At 42.0% G+C, this 26,955-nt stretch overlaps 1 protein-coding gene across 1 annotated transcript in view; it reads left to right on the forward strand.

Moving 5' to 3' along the window:
- mlphb (melanophilin b) overlaps positions 1-26,955 on the forward strand; it is a 39,567-nt gene that overhangs the window by 6,824 nt on the left and 5,788 nt on the right. The window contains exons 3-11 of the mRNA XM_079277675.1: positions 3,664-3,885; positions 5,646-5,776; positions 8,138-8,179; positions 11,318-11,373; positions 14,800-14,892; positions 15,618-15,759; positions 16,270-16,508; positions 21,113-21,196; positions 22,329-22,631. Of these exons, the coding sequence (XP_079133801.1) occupies positions 3,664-3,885; positions 5,646-5,776; positions 8,138-8,179; positions 11,318-11,373; positions 14,800-14,892; positions 15,618-15,759; positions 16,270-16,508; positions 21,113-21,196; positions 22,329-22,631 (1,312 nt within the window). The remainder of the gene's footprint in view (positions 1-3,663; positions 3,886-5,645; positions 5,777-8,137; positions 8,180-11,317; positions 11,374-14,799; positions 14,893-15,617; positions 15,760-16,269; positions 16,509-21,112; positions 21,197-22,328; positions 22,632-26,955) is intronic.

Here is a 26,955-nt window from a genome sequence, read left to right on the forward strand (position 1 = left end):
GTATTTTACTTAATTTACTTACTTATTTGAAACCATGACGTTTTTCCCTCAATCGAACGAAATGGTTTTGTTGCCTAAACATAACTAAATTGAAATAAATAAAAAAACACAAAATGCCACGAATAATGACATAATAACACATGGCAATGTTGGAAATGTCTTGTTTTTTATACGTTTAGCTGCTGCCCCGTCCACAGCAGTACATTGCTTGCTCCTGTGCTGGTACCCCTCTATGTTTCTCCAAACCTACTACTTCTTAAATACATTTTAGTCCAGAACTGTACCGAGCTAAATCTCAGTGCAAGATCCACATACCGGAAATACTCCAGAGCTTTCAGCCACATCGTGAACGAAAACCCTAAAAAACCCTTGCAGTTCATCACATCAGCTATGAAATGCTGACAACCACACAGTCACAGACTGGGGAAGGCTCGGAAGGCCTGAAAGTTGCCTCCAGCACACATCTTATTGAGTACAGAAGGCCATCTTGAACATCAGATCTGTGGGATTTGATGTTCCGGAGATAGTACTTTGAAATCATATTGCTAATGGCCATCAGCTGTATCTGCTCACGGTTCGAGAGTTTCCAATTCATCCCGATGATCTGGGCTGTAATTTAAAAAGCATGGCCTAAAAAAACTTTAATAAACAATAAGTATCCTCTCATCCTCTGTGGGTGTTTTGCCAGACTCCACCCGCTGCGTGACATTTGGGATTTGTTATCTGAATGTTTTCCTCTCCACTACCGTCAGCATCTCTCAGCGCTGAGTGAGGCTGTTTCTTTTCCAGCAATCAGCACAAGAATGCCTCAAACTTTGCTGAAGAAAAAAGTCTGACTCAAAGCAGGCATTTGAACTGCAACTCAGAGAGTAGAGGAAGAGGTTTTATTTGGCCAGTTTGTAGCATTTTGGGGGAGGTTACTAGCAGAAATGGAACAAAATATTCAAGAATTATGTGTTCATTAGTTTATAATCACCCGAGTCTACCATGTTGCACCACAACGTTTCTACAGTGGGCCAGAAGGGAAAAACCAAACTCTGGCCCCTTTAACTTTTTTACATTACCTGAAGGCCACCAAGTTTTACAGAGTGTAAAATCGTGGTACCAACAGCCTCCGTCTCACTTCCGTTGCTCCTGAAGTCGTGTTATTATGGTGGGGATGACCTCTGAGCGAGACGAGCAGCGTTACCACGGTTGTGTACTCTGTGGCTCACGTTACCGCAGTCTTGAAAAGGGAGGCGTGAGCAGAGGGGTATTCAGTTGACTGCAATCTAAAACTACACTGCTAGATGCCACCAAATCCTACACACCATTGCTTTAAGTTTTTAACAAGAATTTGACTGAAGTTGGTGCCGGACGTTTTGCACCGCACAGCTATATTTATTACTTGAAGACAGATTTTTTTCACATGTAATAATGGAGCTCAGATTCACTCATTTCTAAAACACATTGCTAAAATAATTACAAGAAAGAAAGTAACTTTTCTGCCACTGCTTCTCCACTAACTACGTGTTGCTACAAGAAGAAGTGTTGATTTAAATGGAAGAAAACTAATTAAAGGCTGGAATGGGGTTATTTCTAACTGCAAAATAATTACTCAAAATGAATGTTTCTTAAATAACTAAAAATGTGACTGTAAAGTGTAGCACCAAATAACTCTTTACAGCCCATCATCAGTGAGGACTCAACCACTGTTAGCCACAAAACAACCACAGCTCTTTTTTCTTTTTTTACACTTCGGGAAACAGGGGGATCCGTTTTGTTTTTGGTGTACAATATAAAGGCTTCAACAAAAGCATTACTTGTTTAAGTTTGAGTGATGAAACTTGAGCAAACAAAGGTATGCATTATGCAATTGTTTTAAAAGTGTGAAAAAAGGACAACATTGTCAGTCAACCAGTAATGTGAAACCAAATGATACACACATACACATGCTACATTAATTCACACCAAAAGTGACTTGAGACGGTAGAGCTCAGCACAACCGAACGCCGAATAAGACATTTTTAGTCGAGCAAAATGTTACCGTTAACTTCCATGAACTGAAAGCACACTGTGAAAGCGCACAATTTCAAAGATGAAAACAGGAACAACTCCCACACCGGACTACGATGTGGTAGCAGCCTGTCAATCACAAGGTAGCCCCGCCCTAAAGCATACCCTGCGTTATGGTCTATTTGACTCTTAATGGATAATAATAAATTACTAAATGAACATCATGTTGTATTGAACAAGACTTGAAACTAGAGATTGAGACCATAAACTCATGTTTACAATGTTTACTGAGGTAATAAATCAAGAGAGAACTAGAGTCATTTTCTCATTGACTTCTATACAACCAGAGGAGTCGCCCCCTGATGGCCATTAGAGAGAATGCAAGTTTAAGGCACTTCAACATTGGCTTCACTTTTCAGAATTGGAGGTTGCTGCCTGGTACAGTATTAGTATTTTTACTCTAGGTAATAAACACATTCTAACACACCCATGTCACTTTAAGGGACACTAAACATAATGAGATTGTCGCACATTTTGCTTATTTACATTATACAGTGTTAAGAATGCTGAAGCGATTAAGATCTAAATGAAGGGGCCATGCACAGTGACCTATCTTGTTGATTTTTTATTGTAACCGTAGCACTAAATCTTTCCTGGAGAAACGCTGCAGCTTTTTCTGCCTGTAACAAGACTGACATAATGTTGACACAGAGTTGCCAAAAGGAAGCCATCCGTGTGCTGACAAGCATCGCTTCACTCATTATTGTCAGCCAGCATTTTGACTCATAAAATCTCTGTATAAAGAAATGGTATACGGTTCATTTTATTAGCTGTAAAAACATGAAGTGAATAATACGTTGGAAATTTACCTTCAAATATATCCAGCAGGTATTAGTTCAGAGATGTGCTTGTTGGCTTTGTTTCTGAGTGAGATGAGTAGTGTAGGATATGGTTAGCTTAGCCTAGCATAAATACTGGAGTCAGGGGGAAACAGCTAGCCTGGATCTGGGCCAAATAGTAAAATACAATTACCAGCAACTCTGAAGCTGTCTCATGAAATGTACCCAAATGTCAACAGAAATGTCAAAGTTGCCATGTTTAGAGGGGTACACAAGGCGGAACTATTTCTTGGCAAACAACAGCTCATGGGTCTGCTCAGTGTTTCTGGGTGGCCTCTTCAGTTACCGCTCTGGATGCCAGATTAAGTGAGCAAAAGGTTTGGTTTTGGTTCAGGTTTGATGCCAAATAAGACTGAGTTCTGTCATAAATAGAGCGCAAACCTTGTTTGCCAAAATTTGGCGAAACTATTTCCTGTCGCAAGATGTACATTCAAAAACAGTTATGTAGTGTTTATTTCTGCAGCTGAAATGGACCAGCATTGTTGACAGCCATATTAACTGTACCACTATACAAGATGTTAGCAATGAAGCAATGTAAGTGCAACAAGTCCTATTAAATTATAAAAAAAAATAATAATGACACACTTTATGTGAGGCTGTGTGGAGTCCTGAAGTAAAAAGTGGTTTTCTCTTGTGTGCCGAGTTCTGCATATTACCTACAATTCATTAACCTGTATCTCAAGAATACATTAAAGTAGTTTTTCATCAATAAACATGTTTATCTCTTTCATTGTACTTTACTGAACGCTTGGGATTTTGTCTTTTTTAGGGATTTAAAGACCAAGATTGAAAAAGAAGACACCAAGAGGGAGTTGCTATGCAGCCAGACCAGCCTGGCTGAGTCACACTGTATTCGATGTCTCCAGCCCTTCAAGTTCCTGGTCAACAGCAAGTGTCAGTGTCTGGACTGCCAGCTCTTCATCTGCAAGTCCTGCAGTCTGTTCAACAAGAAAGAGCTCGGCTGGGTGTGCAATCCCTGTCACATGGCCAGGTAGGAAATGACAAATAATAACCATCATTGATAAATGGTAAATTGGTTATTAATTGGTTTCTGGTCCATTTATCGACGTTTTGTTTACAGATGTTTTACACAGAATTTCATAAAAGGTTACAAATCATTTCAAAGTCATTAACAAATACTTGATATCCTAATAAAATGGTATAATTTGTGCAATTATTAACTGTTAATAAATAGTTTACTAATGTATTAATAATATTAATATTACCGTCTCTCATCAGCTAACAAAGTAATAATAATAACATAACAGAAATTATAGCATTATACTGATTTTTTTACGATAAAATAACTATAAATAATATTTTATTAGAGCAGATGAGTTTATCGTTTGTTAATGATTTGGCCCATATGGCCCATATCCACAGCATGCCTATGGATGAAGTCACACATTCTACATACTGTCCATATTTTTGTACAGTGCATCAGCAATAACCCACCATTCTTTTTCCTGGAGACTACCAGCCCTTCAGTTTCACTCCGATATTTCATCTTACAACTTACATCTTGATGGTGCACAGCTCTTCAAAACGGTCCTGTAAGATCACTGAGCAAAACAACAACAAGAATAAGTATAAATTCAAATTATATTTTATAATAAAAATTTATTTTTTTAAATAAACAGGTCTGTTTTATCTTTCACCTTATCTATATACTTATACAGCTGTGCTAACTGGCAGGTCATGGAATTATGTTATAAAAGTCGCCTGAAATAAATAAAAGCTGTCCTTTGAAAACAGGTGCTGTTTTCGAACAAAAAACATGTATTTATTGAACTTTATTGATTCATTAATATGTTCATATTTACATGTATTTAAATATATATATTTTTTCTATTAGGATTCTTTTCATTTCGTATGTGTTGCATATGTATTTCTGTATGTACAGTATGTATTAATTGATTGATTGAAATGTCATTCCATAGAAACATGAACTCAAGTTTTAATTCGTGCCTCTGTGGTTCTACAGTTGTGGGGCTGCCTTGTCTATGTCTTTATAGAGCTTCACTATCCATGCTAAAGGAATGCAATACAACTAGCGGCTGTTTTCAGGCTTTGAGTAAAATGAAGATTATATACCATACTTCCCCTGTAACCAAAACCTTGTTTCATAAAGAACATATGTAACATGATGTTTGGTAGTATACATCCATTACACCCGTGACCTCTAGGGCCTAGAGGTCTGACACAAAGCTTCTGATGAATATTAATGTAAGTCAGCTATGAAAGAATATTAGGGCAAAAGTCACTGGAGCTCCACTTTAAAGTTCCACTATAGAGGTTTTTAAATGCAGGAACAAAGTCAGTGGTGTGAGCAAGAAAGCACCTCATCAATACATGTGTAAGCCTTTCAGCAGCTCGTGGACAAAGACTTTGTTTGGATTTGGCAGCTCTACTTTTTAGAATGTAGTATATAATGTATGAGTTATGTGGGGTTTTTTGGAGCTCGCTCCAGCTCCATATGTAAACATTAGACTATTGTTTGCTCAGATGTGGCCGAGCCCGAAAAGCCCTTTCACTGACCTCAGCCGATGTCTGGAACAGATCATGCTATACATCTCGTGCTTAAAGCTGCATTCAGCATAGCAATCAGGAATGCCGTGTTCTTGCTTTGTGTGACAGAAGAGTCGTACTCAGTCCCTGTTGTTGGCATGTTTGTATTCTAACAACTTTTCATGTGACTGCTCTGTGTTTAAAATATTAGTATCTAGTTTTCCTCTTCCTTTTTTTTAACAGGGTCCTCAAGATTGGCACTCTGGAGTGGTACCACGAAAACGTCCGTACCCGCTTTAAGCGCTTCGGCAGTGCCAAGGTGATGCGATCGCTCTTCAGGAGGCTTAGCAGCTGCTCTCAAAATGGCCTTGAAGGTGAGTTTGTAATGCTAAGATGCCCTTGTGGCTGGTTTTCTGGACAGAAAATGTACAAAACGTGGGAATTTGTTAACTAATTGGTTTTGGAAAAGGTTTCAGGAGTGGAATGTTTTAATCCTTGATCCACTTGTGAAAATTGGCATGTAGTAAGTCAATCGCGCCACATCCCTTTACTCAACAAATACTGTCACTGTGGTCTCTGTGGAGATTAACCCCCACTGACTGAAGCTGGTCAGTGGTCAACAGTCAAAAACTGGGCAGCTGCCAACTGGGAATGTCTGCCAGAATGCGAAGCAGTGCCAATCAAATGTTGCAGATGTGGTAGAATGTCAGCTCTCAGGTCAAGGTGGCTTTGAAGGGGGCAACCTGAACTCATTTCCATCCGTTCCACTCATTTCTTTACAAGCCCTTTGGGGGAGCTGCAGGCCAGAAGTGGATGTCATCTTGAGCTCACTGCAACAAATCTCCAATAAATGAAAGGCTTCAAGGAGATCCAACAGCTGCATTCTGTACAGCTGCATTCTGTACTCTATCGCATGGAGAATGTGTATTAGCCTGTTGAATCCAAAAATTGGTATAAACATAACCATGACTTGTGCATCATATGTTATAGGTTGTGTCAGTTATCAAGTTCCAGTTCAAGAATTGGACTTGGTACTGAATTTGTTTTCTAAGTGAAGCTCACATTATCCCTGTCAATAAGAAATAGGCTCTTTAGGTTCATGCAAGTAGACACTATTGGACTGAATGCCATTGCCTTTGCAGTCACCAAATCTCAACCCAACGGAACATAAGAGATTAGACCGTGCTCCCCACCGTCACAAAAAGAACATTGAATTGTGGAATATCATTTAAAAGAATGGCGTTCTTGAAGCTCCTAGTAGCCCAACACCTTCTCAAGACACCACCTGGCTGTTAAGACCCGTCATTCTTGTGACACTGAGTCACAAGAATGAACTTCCTTTCTCTTTTCCACATAGTGAGCTGTGTACAACAGGCTGCCAAATCTGTCACAGGGTTTTAATCTCTTCCATCTTTCCTGTTTTCCCCAACTCTGGCTCTTCACAGCTGTGCCGAGGCTGTCACAGACTAGTGTCTCAGGCCTGGATGCAGATCCCGCTTTAAATGTTAGGTTTTGTCCTTAACTGACCGGAAGCTCGGCCTTGTGGGACATTTACACTGCATGCTGTACCTCTGCAGAAGTTATTCCCATTGGGGGGGAAAAGTTTGTGTTTCTGAAGCTGGGTGTTTCTGATGCAGTGACAATATCAGGCTTCGTCCAAACCTTTTTCCGAAACTTTTTGCTTTCTTTTTGAAGTTGTTCACGCAGCATTGCCAATATCCTCTGGTCAAGGCCCAGAGCATAGGATGGAGTGGAAGGCAGCACACACACAACTTGGTTTGTCCCCATTTGTGGTGCTGAATATCCAATTGCAGAGAAAAAAAAGTAAATCCCAACACATTTCGTTGTAAACCCAGCGCACATAAAAAGAGTGCCCTTAAAGCACACTGTATATCAGCTTTAAGCATTATTATACACCGCAGGTCTCCAAGTGAGATCAATGAATCATGAGGTGACAGCCGGGACTCCAGGTACTACTTACACTGAGTCACCCTGGAGGATTTTGGGACGGGATACAGAAAGAGCTGGTTCGCTGGCTTAGCCCAGCGGGCCTTGTGATCCTCCAGTCACATGTCTCCCATTCTGTGCCTGGACTTGAAGGACTCAGTTCTGCAGAGCTCCAGCGACCAGCAGAGAGAGGGAAGGAGAAAGAGGAGAGGGAGGGAGAAGAAAACTTTGGCTTGTCGTGTCTTTGAACGTGGACTCCAGCTGTGTGTTGCAGTTATGAAACGCAGCCATAAATATGAATATTAACAGATGCATTGTGTTTAAAATGACCAGCCACTCATCACATGCAGACATTCATATGAGCACCTGGATTACTTTCAGCATGCATGACTGTACTCCCAAACACACACAGACATTCTTCTGCTGTATGTGCTGCTGTGGTCCGTTGGGCTCACAGTGCTCGGAGGGTGTCATCCAGTGAGCACAGTATCTTTGTGCACATGGGGAGATGCAACACTGGTGCTCACAACACAGTCTTTGTTCACGTTCGCAAAAAAAGAATGTAACTCAATTAGTTGGATGACCTCAGCTCCTTAAATGGTGCTACTGCTGCTTCTGCTTCTGATTACACTTTTATGTGGAAAGTAGGCAAACTGAATCATCCCAATTTGCTGAGCTATTTATTATGGTTACCGAATTGCAAAATTGCAAACCTCACGTCATTCATTTTCATTTCAAGTTGTAAGTAAACACAAGACATGTCTTCTTTTGTTTTTTCTGTTTTCCAGAGCCGAATGAATATGATACACAGAGCATACCGGAGGTCCACAGTAAGTAGACTCAATCTAAATCATGAGAAACGGTCAGATATTGTAGGCAGACATATATCTTTTGATTATGCTTATTCTCTCCCTTATATTGAACAGTTCGGTGCTTTTTATCAAATCTTAGACGAAGTGTCTACTAGAATGCTAGCTTCTCTGTGAGGCTTTCCCTCGGCACAGGGGTGCTCTGACCTAATGCTAATGTCACCAGGCTGACATGCTCTCAATGACAATGCTAACATGCTGACTGCAGGTTCAATGTTTACCATGTTCACCATCTTACTTTAGCGTGTTAGCATGCTAACGTTGGCAAATTAGGGCTGAACATAAAGTACAGCTGATGGTAATCTGTTATTAGTTTTGAAGGTATTAGATGAGAATTGAGAGAATCACCTACGTAGCACTTTGGAGATCAAAATTTTATGAGAATCGCTCCCAACATAGTCGCCACGGAAAAAAATGTTGGCATTAATTTCTGCAAACCACGGGATATGTTGAATGTTAACGTTTCTGAACCAAAAATATGTTTCATAAACACTTTTCGCATAAGCCTCATATCATGCTTGCAGATACTCACAATGCCACGTGGTTAAGGTTAAAGGTTGTGAAAGGATTGGTTAGGTTTAGGCAAAAAATCGTCTTGGTCAAGGTTAGAAGAAAGATGCAGGTTTGGTTGAAATAATAACATAACAATGTCACTTAACATGACGTAATAACATAACGTAATAACATAACGTAATAACATAATGTAATAACATAACGTAATAACATAACGTAATAACATAACGTAACAACATAACGTAACAACATAACGTAACAACATAACGTAATAACATAAAGTAATAACATAACGTAACAACATAACGTAACAACATAACGTAACAACATAACGTAACAACATAACGTAATAACATAAAGTAATAACATAACGTAACAACATAACGTAACAACATAACGTAACAACATAACGTAACAACATAAAGTAATAACATAACGTAACAACATAACGTAACAACATAACGTAACAACATAACGTAACAACATAACGTAACAACATAACGTAACAACATAACGTAACAACATAACGTAATAACATAACGTAATAACATAACGTAATAACATAACGTAACAACATAAGGTAATAACATAACGTAATAACATAACGTAATAACATAACGTAATAACATAACGTAATAACATAACGTAACAACATAACGTAACAACATAACGTAATAACATAACGTAATAACATAACGTAACAACATAACGTAACAACATAACGTAATAACATAACGTAATAACATAACGTAATAACATAATGTAAAAATGTAATCTAGCAATGTAACCTAACAATGTTACTAGCGTCAATAAATAGCAACCACCCTCAGCTAACTTTCTAACGTAACAACGTAACGTAACAACGTAACGTAACAACGTAACTAGTGTCAATAAAGAGCAACCACCATTAGCAGACTTTCTTATGTTACACTACGTTTAAAGTGTGAAGTCAACATTTACTTTTAGCTTCACGCAGAACTTCTGGGTAAAAGTCTGATATTTGTTTTCGTTCACGACATCACTTACTCTGCCTGAATGAAAATGTAGACATTCAACGTATTTGCGGTTTGCAAAAACATGCAAAGCCAACAATCCTTTTTTGGCGACTGGACTTTGCATTTAATGGATTGAGATATTTCTCTTGACCAAAGTCCAACCGACAGACCGGGCTAACTTTGCCATCGCTAGAGCTGTTTGAACCAAGACATTCAGTTACTGGCAGTAAAAACAAATGTCACTTTCACTGAGTCTGTGTGGTCAAGGCTGGATTACCAGGCAGAGTGGCCCTATACACGTCATGTGTTAGTTGGTCTGTCGTAATGTGGTTAGTTGCAAGTTTGTTTTGGAATATACATTAAAAATGTTAAGGTGGCGCCTTCATTATTACCTGTTTTGTTGGCCCCTTGTAATCCCTAAATATATTTGTGTTTTCCGAAATGACTACAAACGGGTCAAAGACACATTTTTTCCACCAGGGCCCCACAGAGGCTTAACCCAGCTGTGTGTGTGTGGTCTTCCTTAGATCCGCTTCAGAGTCAAGTGGCTGTTAAATACTAGTATGCTGCCTAGTTTACGAAATCAATACCTCATAAAGTTGAATCTGAATATACACAATGGTGACTCAGGGTTATCTGAAGTAAGTATTGACTGTTTAAAATGATCCATTCAAACCTTGCAGGTTTCATACAGTGGGTACAGTGGTTTAGGTTCTGGTTAGGCAGGCACATTCACTGCCCGCCTGGCTTTTATTCACATTGGCATATCAAGAGGAGAGGAATAGAGCCAGGGAAGTTTTAGTCACAAGCAACAAGGTTTGAAACAAACTGTTCATGGAAAGTATTACTATTATTCATCATTATCTTACGAGGCAGTGGTGGTATTAGCTACTTCTAGTGTGTTTTATGTCCTTCTGCGCAATTCTCCTGCAGATGATTTTCTGAGTGATGGAACAAAAGCCATTCAAGTGGATTTCTGTTGGAAATTATGAGAGTGTCAGTGCAGTAACTGGTCACAGTTGTTCACTGGAATGAGCATAAACCTAATCTGCAATGTTGTTGTTCTGCATGAGCTTTCAACTTCATCACTTTATCTGCTGATCGGGGAAGCTCATTCTTAACATTTGCTTCACTCTGCAGCTTTTGATGTTCCCAGTCTCTCCTTCCTCCCTCTCTCTCCCTCTCTCTCTCTCTCTCTCTCTCTCTCTCTCTCTCTCTCTCTCTCTCTCTGTCTCTCGTATCCAAGAGGGAACTGTTATGTATAAATGCACATTGAAAACACACATTGTTCCCTCCGTTTGCCCCTTTTTGCCATACGAAATAAGCATTGAAAGAAAAAGGTCATTGGGTTAAGATAAAGAAAATGGCTGGCTAGAAAGATGTTATTCTTTACTCAGGATGGGGAACTTAGTCTGCATAATGTGACTCAGGTTTGCTCATCAATGAATGTGCATAGTAAAAAGCCAGATGATGTTATTTGTGCACTGCATTTCTTTTCATTTATCTTTTTCTGTACTGTTTATTTGATGTTGTCATTCAGTTGTTCTAAAAAGCTTTAGCTTAACACTAACATGTCCGCCTTCTTTATCAGCAGATGGATATGAGGAGCACAGTGTGGACGCAACAGATTCACAACACTACAAGGGGGTACGGCAACTCTTTTCTTCTTGATATATTCAGTACACTGTGTGGTTCTTTTCCATGTGCTTCCCCACTAACTGCCAAATCTTTGATTGCTTTTCGAGAAGATTAAATAAACAGGCATCTTGCAGCTATTTGGTAGGTACTTAAGTTGTAGTGAGTTTGTGGCCAGCAGAGATCTGCTTCATAAAACAAGAAACAGATATCAATTTGTACTCAGTACAGCAGAACACTGGTAGTTCTGCTGCTTCTCTCTGCTCATTTAGGCTGAGACCTCAACACGTGGAGAACCACAAACAATACCCCATTCACTTCAGTTCGGTTGATTGTTTCTTTTTTTCTTTTTCTATATTTTCATGGTGGGAGATCAGAAGCAAATATCTGGCAACAAAGGTGGAAAAAGCAATGACAATATAACATGAAATTGAACTCCCGTCATACTTTAAATTGAAGCCTTCACTTCGCTAAAGGAAACACTCTTCAGGTAGTTAGATGAGAAGACGGATACCACCATTGTGTCGCAATATAATGTTAAAGCCTGAAGATTAGCTTAGCATAAAGACTGCACAAGGAGGACAGCAGCTAGCCTGGCTCTGTCCAAAGGTAGCAAAAAAGACCTGCCAGCACACAATTGAACTAGTTTTAACTTGCTTGTTTAATCTCGGCAAAAATGACAATTTGCCACCAGCTCCACTCTTTAGATTTTGTTTGTATTCTTTTTTTTTACTATTTATTTTTATTGATGCAAATTCAAACCAGTGACTAGTGACTTTACAGGTAACAATAGAAAAAGGGAAAGGAACAACATATATATATATATACTGTGTATACACGGTGATGGTCATTGTAATTCTGATACTGACATCTTGCAGTTACTGTGACTTAAATCACTGTTTTATGGGGAATCTGTTAAATACCACACTAGTTTATGTGTATGATTCTGTGTGTAAGGTAAGAGAAAAAAAATGTATATACTGTCTTTACCTTGCTGTGTTGATACTAGTTCAATATATTGAAAAATATGTAATGGTATTAATAAGGGTGGAGTGACAAACATTTAAATAATCTGTTTGACGATTAGAGATGTCAGCTATTGTAGTGTGTGTGTGTGGGGGGGTCCTGACAAGGTTTAAGAGCTGTCTATATCATAGTTTCCTGTTTCCTAATTACTTAATTGATAGATGTTTCAGTGAGGGGATCCAAAGCTCATCTGCAAAACAGACTAGCCCGTTCCAGTTCAAACCAGCATTTAGCATGCACATGTTTTCTGAGTTTGAGCCTGCCAGGGTCTGCTGTGGTCAGCATCTGTCTTTGTCACGCTGACGGCTCTGGAGAAGCAGAAGTGTTTTCTACACAGGTTATCAATGTGATCTAGGCCAGCCCTCATGAACAGCTGGGACGCCTTGACGGCTTGTGACAACTAAGGTTAGGCACGGTCTGACTGGCAGCGGTGTATTGTGGGTAAATACCAGACTGTCATACATAATCACACACATAAAAGAGTCGGAGCAGAGTTGAGAGAGCCTCTGGTTCAAGTCCACAGGTTGTAAAATAAGGAGCACGGAATCTTCTGGAATTTGTCATAAAACCAAGACTACTATTGTTTATACCACAGTCTCTGTGTAATGAGGGAGCTAAGCTTTGTTTATCTTCAATCTCAGCAGCCGCTGCCGAGAATACATTTTTTATTTTGAAATGTTGACGACGACAAGGTCCTGCAGTGCTTTCTGCATGCCCCGTTTGATTTTCACTCAGACAGAGCGCCCTGTACTGTTCCAAACAGAGTACTGCCTATTGAATCCCATCATTGATCCCTGTGAGGAAACCTTCCTGACATGTTCACCCACTCACAGATGTTACAATGAATCTACATGGTGGGGTTTTCGGAGCCTGGATTCAGTGTCCTGCTAGGAGTGGGTCCTTTGTTGACAACACTGGGCTTGAAGCTGTCTTACAAGAAGTCCAGTTTTTCTAGGCCACTGACCCAAATAGCATAGAAGACATTCTCCTAGCCCCAGTTTGTGCCTCTCATGTAACGACATTACATTTAGGTAACAGATATAAAACGACATATATACCAGCAACCCAGGTTGTTTAACAACACTTACCGCTGTTCTGGAAGACTCAATTAACCATTTGGATGAAATATTCCTTATCCTGCAAAGATTTTTAACCCAAGCCACTTTTTTTCGAATCCAAACAAAAATGGTAGCCTACAATGATAAATGCTCAATTTGTCATGTACTTTATATGATCTCATTTGTGGCTGCCAGGATTAGAAAATGTAGTTGCAATTAGACAACCGGGTTATGGATGTTTATTCATTGTGCAACAGACGAAATGTGTTTTTATCCAGAGGATTAGAGGATTAGAGGATTAGAGGCAAGGCAAGGCAAGGCAAGTTTATTTGTATAGCACATTTCAACAACAAGGTAATTCAACAACAAGTTCAACAACAAGTGCTTCACATAAAACCATTAAAAGCATCAACACATCAGGCAAAAGAAAAGGAGATTTAAAAAACAATTAAGAACATTCATTAAAACATTAAAAAACAGTGCAAGAAATAAAATGCAGTAGTAAAATGCAGAAATGCAGGAAATTGATTCATATATGAATTGAATGTGGTTCAATTAAAGGCAGCAGCAAACAGAAAAGTCTTCAATCTTGATTTAAATGAGCTGAGGGTCTCAGCAGACCTGCAGCTTTCTGGGACTTTGTTCCAGATATGTGGAGCAGAAAAACTGAACGCTGCTTCTCCATGTTTAGTTCTGACTCTGGGAACAGATAGTAGACCGGTCCCAGACGACCTGAGGGGTCGGGATGGTTCATAAGGTAGCAGCAGATCGGAGATGTATTTTGGCCCTAAACCATTCAGTGCTTTGTAAACCAACAGCAGGATTTTAAAGTCAATTCTTTGTTGGACAGGAAGCCAGTGCAAAGACCTCAGAACTGGAGTGATGTGATCCACCCTCCTGGTCTTAGTGAGGACTCGAGCTGCAGCGTTCTGAATCAGCTGCAGCTTTCTGACGGACTTTTACAGAGACCTGTAAACACACCGTTACAGTAGTCCAGTAGAGGAGTGTTTAAGGACTGTTGTTTTTCATCCTTCTGGATTTTTTCTTTTTTTAAATTGCCATGTATGTCTTTCGAGAGGAACAAAATGTTCTCCAAAAGAAACAATAAGAAATTGGTTACATTGTGCATTGGGGCTCATGTGGTCCGGGTAGTTGGAGAGAGGGCGGGCCCTCCATCAAAGTGTTACGCTGTCAACTTGTGTTAAAAATTAAATTAGCTCAATACTAGTGCCATTTGCTGATTTGTGAATCCTTACTCTCTTCGGGTCTACACATTTTCATTTGAATCATCTGTCTTCCCTCTCTACTCTCTCCTATCTGTTGGTGATGGTGTTTCCCTTTCTGCTCTCCGAAGATGAAAAAGACCAAAAGGCGGTTAACCGTTGATCCCTTTGATTTTGAACTGGGCTGCGACTACTTGATCCAATCGAGAGGACAGCGGAATCAGGTAGAAAGGAAGCTGGACGACCCCAGAACCAGCTTTTCCCCAAACCAAACTAATCTTCGTGGCTTTAAACAAGCAGAGGTTATTAGCTATGACCAACATACCAAACATCCACACACCAAACTAATGCCAGTAAAGCACTAAATTAAGAGGTTGATCACCTCCATTGTAATTTTATAAATATAGATAGATTCATTCTATATTATCTTTGTTGAACTACATTATTTCTGTTGTTAATCAATACACGAAAATGTATGTAAATCTACCACGAGGAACACATTTTGTGTTGATTTTGGCGCCCCTGTGGACAAAAGCGGTAGTGTTTCCGTGCACCAGAGTGCCCGTAGAAAACCTCTCGTTTTTCAGCAGCAGGGTACAGACAGTCTGCCTCGGGCAGTCCATAGTAACTTTAATCTGCCTGCAGAGTATGAATAAGAGTATATGTGCCACTATCAATGATTTTAATAGCGGGAAACCAAATTCACCAATGTCAGGGACTCTCTTATAATCATGGAGCTCAGAATAACAATACAATACGTCTTGTTATTGTCATTGTTATCATTTCTTGCCCTCAGTTTATGAACCGGGGACAACCCCGATGCCTTCAACCACCTTCTTCCTCTGGTGCTAAGTTTCCAGCTCAGCCTGAAACAGCATCATTAGCTCCTTTTTACTGATTTGACAGTTTGTCAAAATTAGCTCTGACCACTCTCCATCCTCATTCATAGGCGCCCGTCTCCCAAGACATCATGGACATGGATGTAGGTGAGAGGGAGTCGATGCTTGCTGAGGCGGATGTGGCCTCTGTTTTCCACCGGATTTTCAAGGATCAACGCAAAGGTCTGGACCTGGGAATAGCTCCACAGCAAGGTAAAGACAGGACAAAACATCTCAGATCCCACACTGTAGTGTTAGTAACAATGTTCACTCACCTACGAAGTTTAAGGAAAAAAAGACCAACTGGCTGTTACAGAGCTCTGCAGCGGCTGATTACTTCTCCAAACATGAAATGTGGCCACGCTGTCCTCATTGTATGTCATGTGTGTGTATTTTATTAGAGCTACATTCCTCCCATTGTTTTCCACTCATTGTATTTCACATAGAAGTCATTTGTAAACAACCTGCTTTAAAAAAAGTTGCCTTGGCAAGTTGCCTAGTTCACAACATCAAATCTGTTGGTTTCGATAAAGTAAACTGAACTGAGCCGGCATCATCAGCACAGCACCGGGGCCGGGTGGTCATGTTACTGTTGTAACAGTCATGGTGACAGATCAGAATGCACAGCTTCTTTTCAGCGTATCATATTGTCTAGCATTGATTAAATACAAATAATTTACCATGAGAAGTGACATTTTTATTTTGCCGTCATCTTTCTTCCAGATGACCTTGCGTACCCAGACGGCCAAACCATTCCGTCTCGCTCCGTCTCCCGGCTCAGCTACTCCTCCTGTGGCAGTGGGAGTGCTTGGTTACCCCAGAGCAGCGGCAGCTATCTGCCCGGCCCTGAGGACTCCGAGGAGGACGACCACTGCCAGCTCTACCCTCTCTACCGGTCTCATCCGGGCCCCCGCAGCCACACCTCCCAGGAGAGCCTGACCTCCCCGAACCCCGCACCGCAGGTCTTTATTATGAGTCTTATTATTTTATTACACTAAATTCCTGAATGTTTATTAATCTGTAAATCCAGTTTCCTAAAGTAGCCTATTAATGATGCATTCAGCTCATGAATCATTAAACCGTTCTCTCCCCCACATAAAAGTATGTTAGCTGCTTTTAGCAATATAAATCAACAGCAGGGATTCTGGCCCTGTTATTACTTATCGGATCAAAACCTATAGACACATGCACATATTTGGAACACGTCTGGGAGCCGAACACAGGACACGGACGAGACAGGTGGTGAGACAGAGTTTTTATTGAATCGGGGGATAAATATGAGGAGGGCTGATGAACGGAGATCCAGCAGAAAGCATGAAAGCACCACATTCACAACAACCGACGACATAACTGTCTCAAAGATATGTGTGAGATAGATAAAGGTGAGAGCTTGCCTCGGTTGTTCGTTCCTCGTTTGTGTATAACATAATAATGGTGAGGCTGGCGTGAGGGTTGGCAGGCAGACAGACAGACTGGCAGGCGGGTGAGGATCCTGGAGGACAACGAGACTAACATTAGAGAAGGAAAAACAGAAGGAGGCAAAATCACTCGAGCAAGTCTTTTGAGCTCAGCGTGAAGCGTAAGTGAACATCAATCTAGCGAGGAGTGGCTGAAGAGCCAGAGAAGATAACCTGAAGCTATGAGCTGATGGGAGACGGGAATGTAGACTGGGAGGGATGATGAGCCGATTGCAGGCGGGTGTGTGAGTTGACCGCACCAGGAGCCTGGAAGGACGACCACGCCAATACAGGCACACATACAAAGACAGAAAGATCCTCTCATTTTGTGCTTCCTCATCTCCTCGTCTCCTCTGACCTCCTGCCTGTCACGTGGAGATCGATCACAGCATGCCATCTTGCAGGATGTATAAATTCCTAAAATGGATCCTGAGTATAGAGAAGATGGGAGAGAGGAGGCTTGCCCGAGCTATGAGCACAGAACTCGTAAAACTTTAATCTAATCATGCCCCGTTTGGGTTGTGAGAAAGATTTGGCAAGAAAACGTATATGATCTGTACAATAATGAATTGTGGTTTGGATTCACATTTGTGAAAGACAAAAGCTAGCAGGGCTGCTTTTGCTTCTGATATTCCAGGTCTTTCGACCAGCACATGTTGAGCCTCTAATACACACACACACACACACACACACACACACACACACACACACACACACACAAGTTGATCGGGCTGACACGTTGCGTTGATGTAGGGCAGACAGCTGCTAGATCAGAGGGAGGTTAAATACATTACATCAGTGTCTATTTATGTGATATACAACTCCGTCCCTGGAAATGATCACCACAACTGTTGCTGTTGTGGGCAGATACAAAACAGACTTTGTTCACCATTAGTTTGGCAGACTTTTGTTCCTGCTGTCAGTAATCACTGAGTCTGCATGTGTCCTCGTGTGCCCTACTGTTGGGCGCATGTGTCTTTGATTGGATTCAGACTGGCTGTGGGAAATTTGACACATTTTATGTGGATGTTCAATCAGTGCTGATGGTAAATGTAGTCCACTGAAGAAGAAATAAGTCTCCAGTGTGTGCTGTGTTGACCGAGAAAGCTGAAGTCTCCTGCTGGTGGAGCCATGCCAGCTGTGCCTACATGTACCAGGATGCATTGCACGCAAGCGGCGAGCTCTCTTTCAGTCTGAGAAATAAACTAAACACACTCACAAAATGTCAATGAAGGAAATATTTTCCCACCGAAACAGAAAAATACAACTGCACACCTTCTGAATTCAAGTTTTTCTCTCTTTTACCAAACAAGACACCCGTCTTTCCACTCTTCCAACAATCAGCTACTCCGCTTTGGTCAAAATAAATCCTTAATTCCCTGAGTAAGATGAAAGTAAGTGGAAATGTTTTCCCCTGTTGTCTCTCTCTGCCGTGCCAGCAGCTGAGGAGTTGCAGCGGCTCGTTGGCGGCTCTTCTACAGACTATTAAATTAGCAAATGACAATGACAAAAATGGCTTGAATTGCCCTGCTGGTCTTGGTTGTTTTTTCCCAGTGACGGGGAAAACCTTCATGCATAGGAAGGCACACCGGGCTCGCTCTCTCGGTTCGTTGTCGTCGGCTACAGCATCAAATAAAAACTGCCCACGCTGACATTCATTGCAGCACAATGATTCTGTTTCTGTTGGCAAAGGAACCATTAGTCTGTGTTTGCTCTCAGCAGGTCAGATTCAAGAGGGTCTCCCCGGTCATATCCTCTCTCTGGCTGAATACGGCCAGCCAAAACACTGTCAAAGTTACACTGTAATGATCCTTGTCCTTAACATCCTCTGCAATCATATTTGGGGATGCCATTTTCAGTGTTGGAAATACGAGTTTGCAATACATGCGAAGAAAACAAAAACCCTTCGCAGATGTCCTCCTCTGCCTGCCGATGCATCCACCAAGGCCAGGTTCCCAGCCTTGGTATTGTATTACGGACAGCTGGTGTCCCACCTGGCCTTGTGATGATGTCCGCCTTCGATATGTGGTGTCATGGCGAAGTTGTCTCACAGCTGGCCAACACACTGACTGGGGCCAACACAAACAAGCTGCTGCAGGAAACAGACAGCCCAAATATGTGCCTGTCAGACATCAAAAGCAGCCTTGGTATTTCACATTGGTTTCGGACCAGGATCCCTCAGACACCAGCTGCTCATCCTGCAGCCGAATGTCACTTCCCCTCCGTTTGATTCTGATTCGGAGCGCTTGAAATCAAGGGACATAATCCACTTTATTATGTTTGTGTGTGGGATAAGACAGATAAGACAGTGATCACTCAAGAAGATTTTACAAGTTAAATTCAAGTTAAATTTTTAAAAATTGTGAATTCAATTTTAGTTGACAGTATTTTTGCTGACAACTAATGAAATGATAATTCATAATGTTTACGCATTACTAGTGATGCTATAATTTCTTCAACCAGTTTATTGTTGCACAGATTTTAACATTTTAGATGCTATAGTAAATGTGTTAATGATTACCAAATGATTTGTAGAGCATTATTTGGATGCTTTCATAAAGTTGCAGCTGATTATTGTAATGCTTTGTTAAATCATGAAACTATCTATAAACATATTCAGATAGATGTTAAAATGTTGTCATTGGTTATTAATTGGTTTCTGATCCATTTAGCAACATAATCTTTATAGATGCTTTACTTTAAGTATTCATGAACCTTTTTAATAAAGTATTATGATCATCTGCTGCAACTTTATAAAAGCCATCCAAATAATGTTCATAGATCGTTACAAACAATGTTTTAAGGTTTAAAATAGTTTGGTAATCATTAACAAATGTTATCGTGAGTACAACAATACACTATTAAAAAGTATTTTTTATTCGATAGAATTTATCATTTCTGAACTAATTATATAGAAACTAATGATAAAATATAAAATCTTAACATTATTGCATTATTAACAATTCAATATTGTTGCAACAATAATGTTGTTAATGCATTCAGTATTAACAGTAAAATAACTATTAACATGCTTTTAAACGACTATCAATTGATTACATTACATACAGTGTATTTGTTAACTGATGGTTATTATAAAGTGGAGAAACAGAAGCTTCCCTACAAGGCACCAGGGCTCAATGATCCAGGTCTCAGCCCATCTGAAGGCCTACGGGAGATTTTGGACTGAAGTGCTCTGCCGCGTCAGAAGAGTACCAGGGCAACGTGAAAAATGTCAACATTTTATTTTAAGTTCTAAATTTAAAGTCAGAATTTAGAGTTTAAAGTCAAAAATCTGAGAATGAAGTCCGAATTCTAAGTATAAATTCAGAATTATTAGATTAAAGTCAAAATTCTAGGAATAAATTAAGAATCAAAATTCTTCGACTTAAATTAGAATTCTGAGAATAAAGTCAGACTTGTGACTCTAAACTTTTCACATGTGGCCACGATCTTCCTAATCGTGTTCCGAGGCCTTTCAAAGGTCTTTTTCAGTCAGCTGTCTCACAGGTGCCTGATGGAACACGTCTTTCTACAGTACAGATATGTACACGGGGTCTTCTGAATGCACCATTATGATTATGGGGTCATGGTTTGGGTTTGGGAATCTTAGGAATGAGAGGCAGAATATCAACAACCCAGGGCAATGACTTGGCTCATGACTGTCTGCTTGACTTCCTGATTTGAAGATGACTGTTTCTCAACCCAGGGACCCCGTAGAAAAAATAAAAAGGTATTATTGCATCATGAGCCATTATCCAAAAGAGCCAACTTTAGTCAAGATTTACTCTCTCTGCATCTGGACTGCTGTGGCTTCGCCCAAGTCAGATCGGACCCTCTCAATTACAGTGAAATCACATTTGGGGATGAGGGGATGTGGCTCAGAGCGCAGACTCTGATGCCGTTTGATTTGTTCAGTCTGAGGGAAATTGATGTCATATGGCACGTTGTTACTCAGAGCGTGAGGTCAACAGCATCCTGTATACTATAATCTTGTTTTGAAGAGAGTTTAATGTGTGCCTCTGATATCCTACTACCGGCTGACGTTCTTCATCATATCCTGTCTTCATCATCTGCCTGTAGCCTCCCTGACTCTCCCCGTCTTCCTCCAGATCACTGACCTGAACAGACGCATGTCAGCCATTGAGACCCTCTTGAACCACATGGAGCAGAAGGTCACCTCAACATACCATGAGGTAAATCCATCCAAATATCACATCACAGCTGCCAAGTAATCATTCATAACCATCGTCAAACCTCAGCCCAGCTGTTGCAGAAGGAGGCTTTGGGAATTAGATGAGGAGAATGAAAGTTCAAATCGAAAAAAAACAAGAGCATGTTTGCGTGTACATTACCATAGCAACAGGGACTGTGATTAGTCCTTCGATGGTCTCATCACATGCTGCAATAAGTAGAAAGTGTATTTACAGCTCATTTTGGCCCCAAAAAAAGCAAGCCAATGCAGCTTCAAGCGGCATCTTTCTCAGTGCAGTTCAAACTCTCTCTTGTGGCACAGCACAGCTAAGATCAATTAGCATATAGCATATGTTTTGTCTGAGCAGAGTCTGCACGCAGCATGTCTGTGTTAATGTCCAGCTGATGAGTGTAGGAACAGGAGAGTTCTCAGCTGTCATGCATCCATGTACTGTATGACCCATCTATCCGTCTTCTAGACCTGCTAGTTCCTGTTTAAGAATGCACAGTGGCATGGTGGTGGGGGGGGGGGCCTTGGCCAATATGCATTGTGCAGAAAGCAGGGCAACAAGTCAACAGTTTATCACACATGCAGTTTACAGTGATGATAGCGGCACGTTTACCAATTGGAAAATTGACTCAATTCTTGGAACAATGGGCCTTTGATTTCACACAGAAGTAGACAAAAGCCGACTTTTGGCAATGACCATCGCTTTCATGGGCTGAAGCGATAACTGCTCATGCTGAAAGAATGAGCAGAAACTACATGTCCCAGGCAAAAGGTTTGCATCCTCCGCAGCTGATGATCTACTGACATAGCAAGGCATCTCTTTCTGTTTGTATGAATGTATGTGTGTCCTTTGCATATCTCAAGAACCGTCCATCACATTTACTTCACCCTTGGCGGGTGTATAGCTGTAGAACCAAGAGAAAGCTTTGTCGAATTAAGTGCAATTCAAACATGCTGCGCGTTCAATATTAATTATCTTTTTGCTATAGTATTATTGTACGGTATTATTAAAAAAAGAATGACTTGTTATTTTTAGGGGTAAACCCCTCAGGCACTGCACCAACTGCTTTCACTCAAGCAATGCATTCTAAATCCAACACATATTCTCTGCTCTGTTCCTGCAGACCAGCCAGGCTCATCCGACTCCAAACAGCACCTCTCCTCTTCCTCGGTATGAGGAAGTGGACTTAGAGGAGCAGCAGCTGAGACAGAAGCTGCACGAGATGACGGACAACATCAGTGACCACGGTCTAACCTCTGACGAGGACGAGCCCAGCAGGCCGCACTCCTCCCAAGAGATCCCAGCATGGAGGAGCCCAGAGGGGGAGGCCAAGCCCAGCAGAATACCGACTCGACCCACATCCCAGACAAGCATCATTCTCTGCAGACTTGAGGAGGAGCAGCCTCAGCTGACTAAGTCTCCGAAGGTACAGACAGCTGTGGCAGATTTAATGAGCAAAACATCAGTCGAGATGATAAGATTTTGTATTCACAACACAAGCGTTTGATGCCAGAAAGTTCATCAGAAACATACATACTGCACATCTGGATTGTAGCACATTCTGTTCCAAACTCGGAGGAAAGGATCCTGGCTCATGAAATTTCATACCAGCTCTGCAGGAATCCATTTGAAGCACACACTAGTCATAAATCAAGTCACTCAGCCTCAGCATTTATTTGTCCTTTGCAACTGAAACAGAGTGGACTACAGTAAAATAACTATTTTTAAGCTGCTCTGCTAAGCTGCCTGAACGTTTTCTTCTGGCATTTCTTTCCCTTAAAAGCTAACAGTGCTCTGGCATGTAATGATATTGTGTTATTAACATCACTGTGCTATATGCCTGTTCAAACTGCAGGCCCTCTCTTAAGGATTTAAAGTATCACATAACACAAGCAGGAGAACACTCAGTTATAACCTGATGAACTTGTGATGGTTTTGCAGCACGGCTGTCTTGCTTCCAGTTTGACTGAAGGGAGCAAAGGTCAACCTGTGATCTCACAGCAGCCCTTCTGTTCTGCTTATCATCAAACCACTACTTTGTGTGCTTCATTGGGAGATGCTGTTTATATAGTGTCGAGAAGAGTTGAGCTCACAGAGAAAGCCGCCTTGGATACATACTACACGATCAGGGGAAGGTCAGGATATAAAAAGCATGAAGCATATACTCAGAAATCAATAGTTAAAGTATAATCGAAAGATAAGGTTTATGATCATTATATAATGAATGTTTAATGCATAGAGTGATTTAACAAATGTAAAAACTGATTATAATAATGTTCTGTGTACCGGAGCCGGGCCGTCCAGACGCTCTGAGAAGACGATACGGACGATTGCAACTGAAGTATTCGAGGACTTCGTCTCTGTTCACGGAAAGAAGGCCGTTGTTCGTGGACAAAGATTGAAAGACGGAGGTTTTCCTCTCCCCACTGCTCGACTTTAACAACTGAACAACGGAGGAACACGGCAGCCCTAGAAAGACTTTGTAATGAGCCTTGAGGACTGTTGAACGGACTCCGCTGCGAGAGCAGGAGGACCGAGGGTCCAGCCGGACCTTCGCTCCTAACAACTCCAAAATAACTTTTTCACCGAACCATTGAAGATCCAGCTCCAACCGAGCCGTCTCGGCATCTAAAACTAATGAGTATAATCTAAGAAGAAAATTAAGATCACGAATCAAGTGTAGTAACATTTTATGTGAGCTGTAGCTTAACCCTTGCTAACTAACTAAATATAACCTGCAATAAATATCCAATCTGCATTTAAAGTAAATTTCTCAAGTGCATTTATTTGCTCAAGTAGTAAAAGTTCCTCGTGGCAGTAAAAAGTTAAATTCATTGTATGTCTAACAACTGAGTTCTGTAAGGTTATCCTAGAGACCGAATCCACTTAACAATCCCTTACGGTTTTAGAAGTAATCCTAGCCGTTAAAACCTAACCTGGCATTTACCAAGAGCACGGATCCAGAAGAGGGAAGCTGCCATAACCGACGCGACTGGTATGAGCGCCCGGGGCCAGGCTGGTCTCTCGGCCGAGTGCACTCAGACCGGAGGAAGCAGGGTAGACGTCGGAAGTAACGGCAGTGAGCAGAGCCAGGCGAGTTCCCTCGCAAGAACACCAGCTCGACAATCTTTTAATAGAGAGCTGAGTCAGTAAGTAGCCCCGTATCGGGCCAGAAGTACCCCAGGATCTAACACGTGGCGCCCATAACGTGGGGCTCGACGGAAAAGGAGTACGTTGAGTCCAAAAGAAGAACCCCGGCGGCCAAGAGAGGCTGTCGTTCGTGTACGAAAGACCCGAGGTGAGGCGTTGGGTAGAAAGTAACGCTGCCCAAGCCTCAAAGAAGTCCGATTGCGAGACATCCACGAATCGAAGCTGTGTGTGGTATTTACAAGCCAGCACAGGAGAAGCCGCAGGCGACGGGGAGCATCGACCAGACTCAACCGACCTGTAGAGGGGCCAGAGCCTGATCCCATCCCTTACTCAACGCGCGACGAGAGGCTTTGGGAGGAAGGCAACTCGAGACAACAAAGACAAAGTCCAAAATGCAAGAGCAGCAGAACGGACCAGACGTTCCAGGGACCGGCCGGCAGACAGAGGCGACCCAGCGGGACGAGCCAGCGGCCCTGACGAAGGAATCGCCACCGGACGGCAGCGAGGACCAGAGGGACGACGCGGCAGAACGAGCGGCATCGGGAGAACCGACACCGGATAAAGACAACAGAGGCAACGTCCAACATCAGGTCATCCTGTACGGAAGAGGATGGACCACCTGGGACGCTGCCATCCAACAACACCTAACCGACCTACATCAAGAAGAAAGTAGGGCGTCGGTTAAAGGAGAAGTAGAACAGCAGTGCAAAGAGAAGGGTGAAAAGAGCTAGAGTTATAACTGATAGTTATTACTGTGCTCCGGCCCTTAACGAAGACCTGTCCATATGGGAGGAAAATGGGTTTGAGAGCGCTAAAAGTAAAAGTGGCTCATCAAGACCTATGGAGAAAAATAGCCGAATTACGGCTAAGCATGGAGCTCGAAGTGGTGCACCAGAGGGCCCACACGCGAGAAGAAATTCACTGGCAAGGAACCGAAGAAGTGGATCGTTTCGTCCAGATGACACAAATTGTCTTTGTTGGGATCGAGAAGTGGGAAGAATTGCCCAAAGGAAGGGTAGTCCCAGAAGAGAGCGTGGAGGAGGTGGAGGAGGTGGTGCAGGCGGTGCATGGCGCACTAGGATATGCAGGCACCGTTCCAACGCAAAGGGAACTGGAAAAGCAGCGACTCTGGATTCCTGAAAAAGAAGTCCGCAGAATCCTAAAAAAACTGTGAGTTGTGTGGTCGATACAGCGCAGGAAGGAGAGGACAAAGGAAGGGGGGACTCACCATTAAGAAAAGAGGAATCCAAGGAGTGGGGCAGCTGAAGCCAGTTCCGTATTAGGAGAAAACCAGGAACTCAAGAATGGCCACCAACATACAAGATTTACCACCCTACGTCAGAGTGGCCAATGTCAAAGGGGTGGTTACCATGAGAAGGAGTACTACGGGGCTCTGGGCAGGAAGAGCCCTGAGGAAGTTGGGTTATACAAGAAGTGATTTCTCTCCGGAGAAAAGAAGTGTTGCAATGGAGAGAAATTAAGAACAACTGTGTGGTCAGCCTGCTGCCGACCACCCGAGCCGTTGCATGGCAGGGACCCGGAGACCAGAAACCACTCCGGGTCACAGGAAAAAGAAAAGAGTTTAACCGCATGCGCCATAAACCGGTGAAGGTTATGGATGCATGCATATGCGGTACATGCCGTGTGGAGAAGTTAACAAGGTTAACCTTCATCACCTGGTGGTGATCGACAGCTGGGATCAAGGATCAGAGCCATCATCACCGGAGGACGACGTTCTCGTCATCACCGCCGAGTGCAACGACGAGTTCCTTGACGACTACTTGGGGCACAACGCGGCAGCCTGAGACCTCAAGAAGGGGGTGTCGAGAAGAGTTGAGCTCACAGAGAAAGCCGCCTTTGATACATACTACACGATCAGGGGAAGGTCAGGATATAAAAAGCACGAAGCATATACTCAGAAATCAATAGTTAAAGTATAATCGAAAGATAAGGTTTATGATCATTATATAACGAATGTTTAATGCATAGAGTGATTTAACAAATGCAAAAACTGATTATAATAATGTTCTGTGTACCGGAGCTGAGATGTGGAAAAAGTGTTTGTCATGGTGTGTCAGCAGACCGAGTGAGTCAGGAACAGATGTTTTGGGCGTAAGTCAGGAAAACAGTCATGAGACTTGGAATTCTGCTGCAAGAGATGACTCACACAGGCAAGAGGGAAAATCTGTACTTTCCAGAAACAAGCGCACACACAAGAGGGTGGGGAAAGGACAATGTGTTCAGAATAGGAGGGAGGAGAACAGACAGCCCAAATCAAGGATAAAAGGAGACGCTTGCAAGCCCCAAAACGGGATTTCTGCACGGGCCGTCCAGACGCTCTGAGAAGAAGATACGGACGATTGCAACTGAAGTATTCGAGGACTTCGTCTCTGTTCACGGAAAGAAGACCGCTGTTCGTGGACAAAGATTGAAAGACGGAGGTTTTCCTCTCCCCACTGCTCGACTTTAACAACTGAACAACGGAGGAACGCGGCAGCCCTAGAAAGACTTTGTAATGAGCCTTGAGGATTGTTGAACGGACTCCGCTGTGAGAGCAGGAGGACCGAGGGTCCAGCCGGACCTTCGCTCCTAACAACTCC

The sequence above is a fragment of the Melanostigma gelatinosum genome, assembly GCF_949748355.1.
Source record: "Melanostigma gelatinosum genome assembly, chromosome: 10".
NCBI classification, from domain to species: domain Eukaryota; kingdom Metazoa; phylum Chordata; class Actinopteri; order Perciformes; family Zoarcidae; genus Melanostigma; species Melanostigma gelatinosum.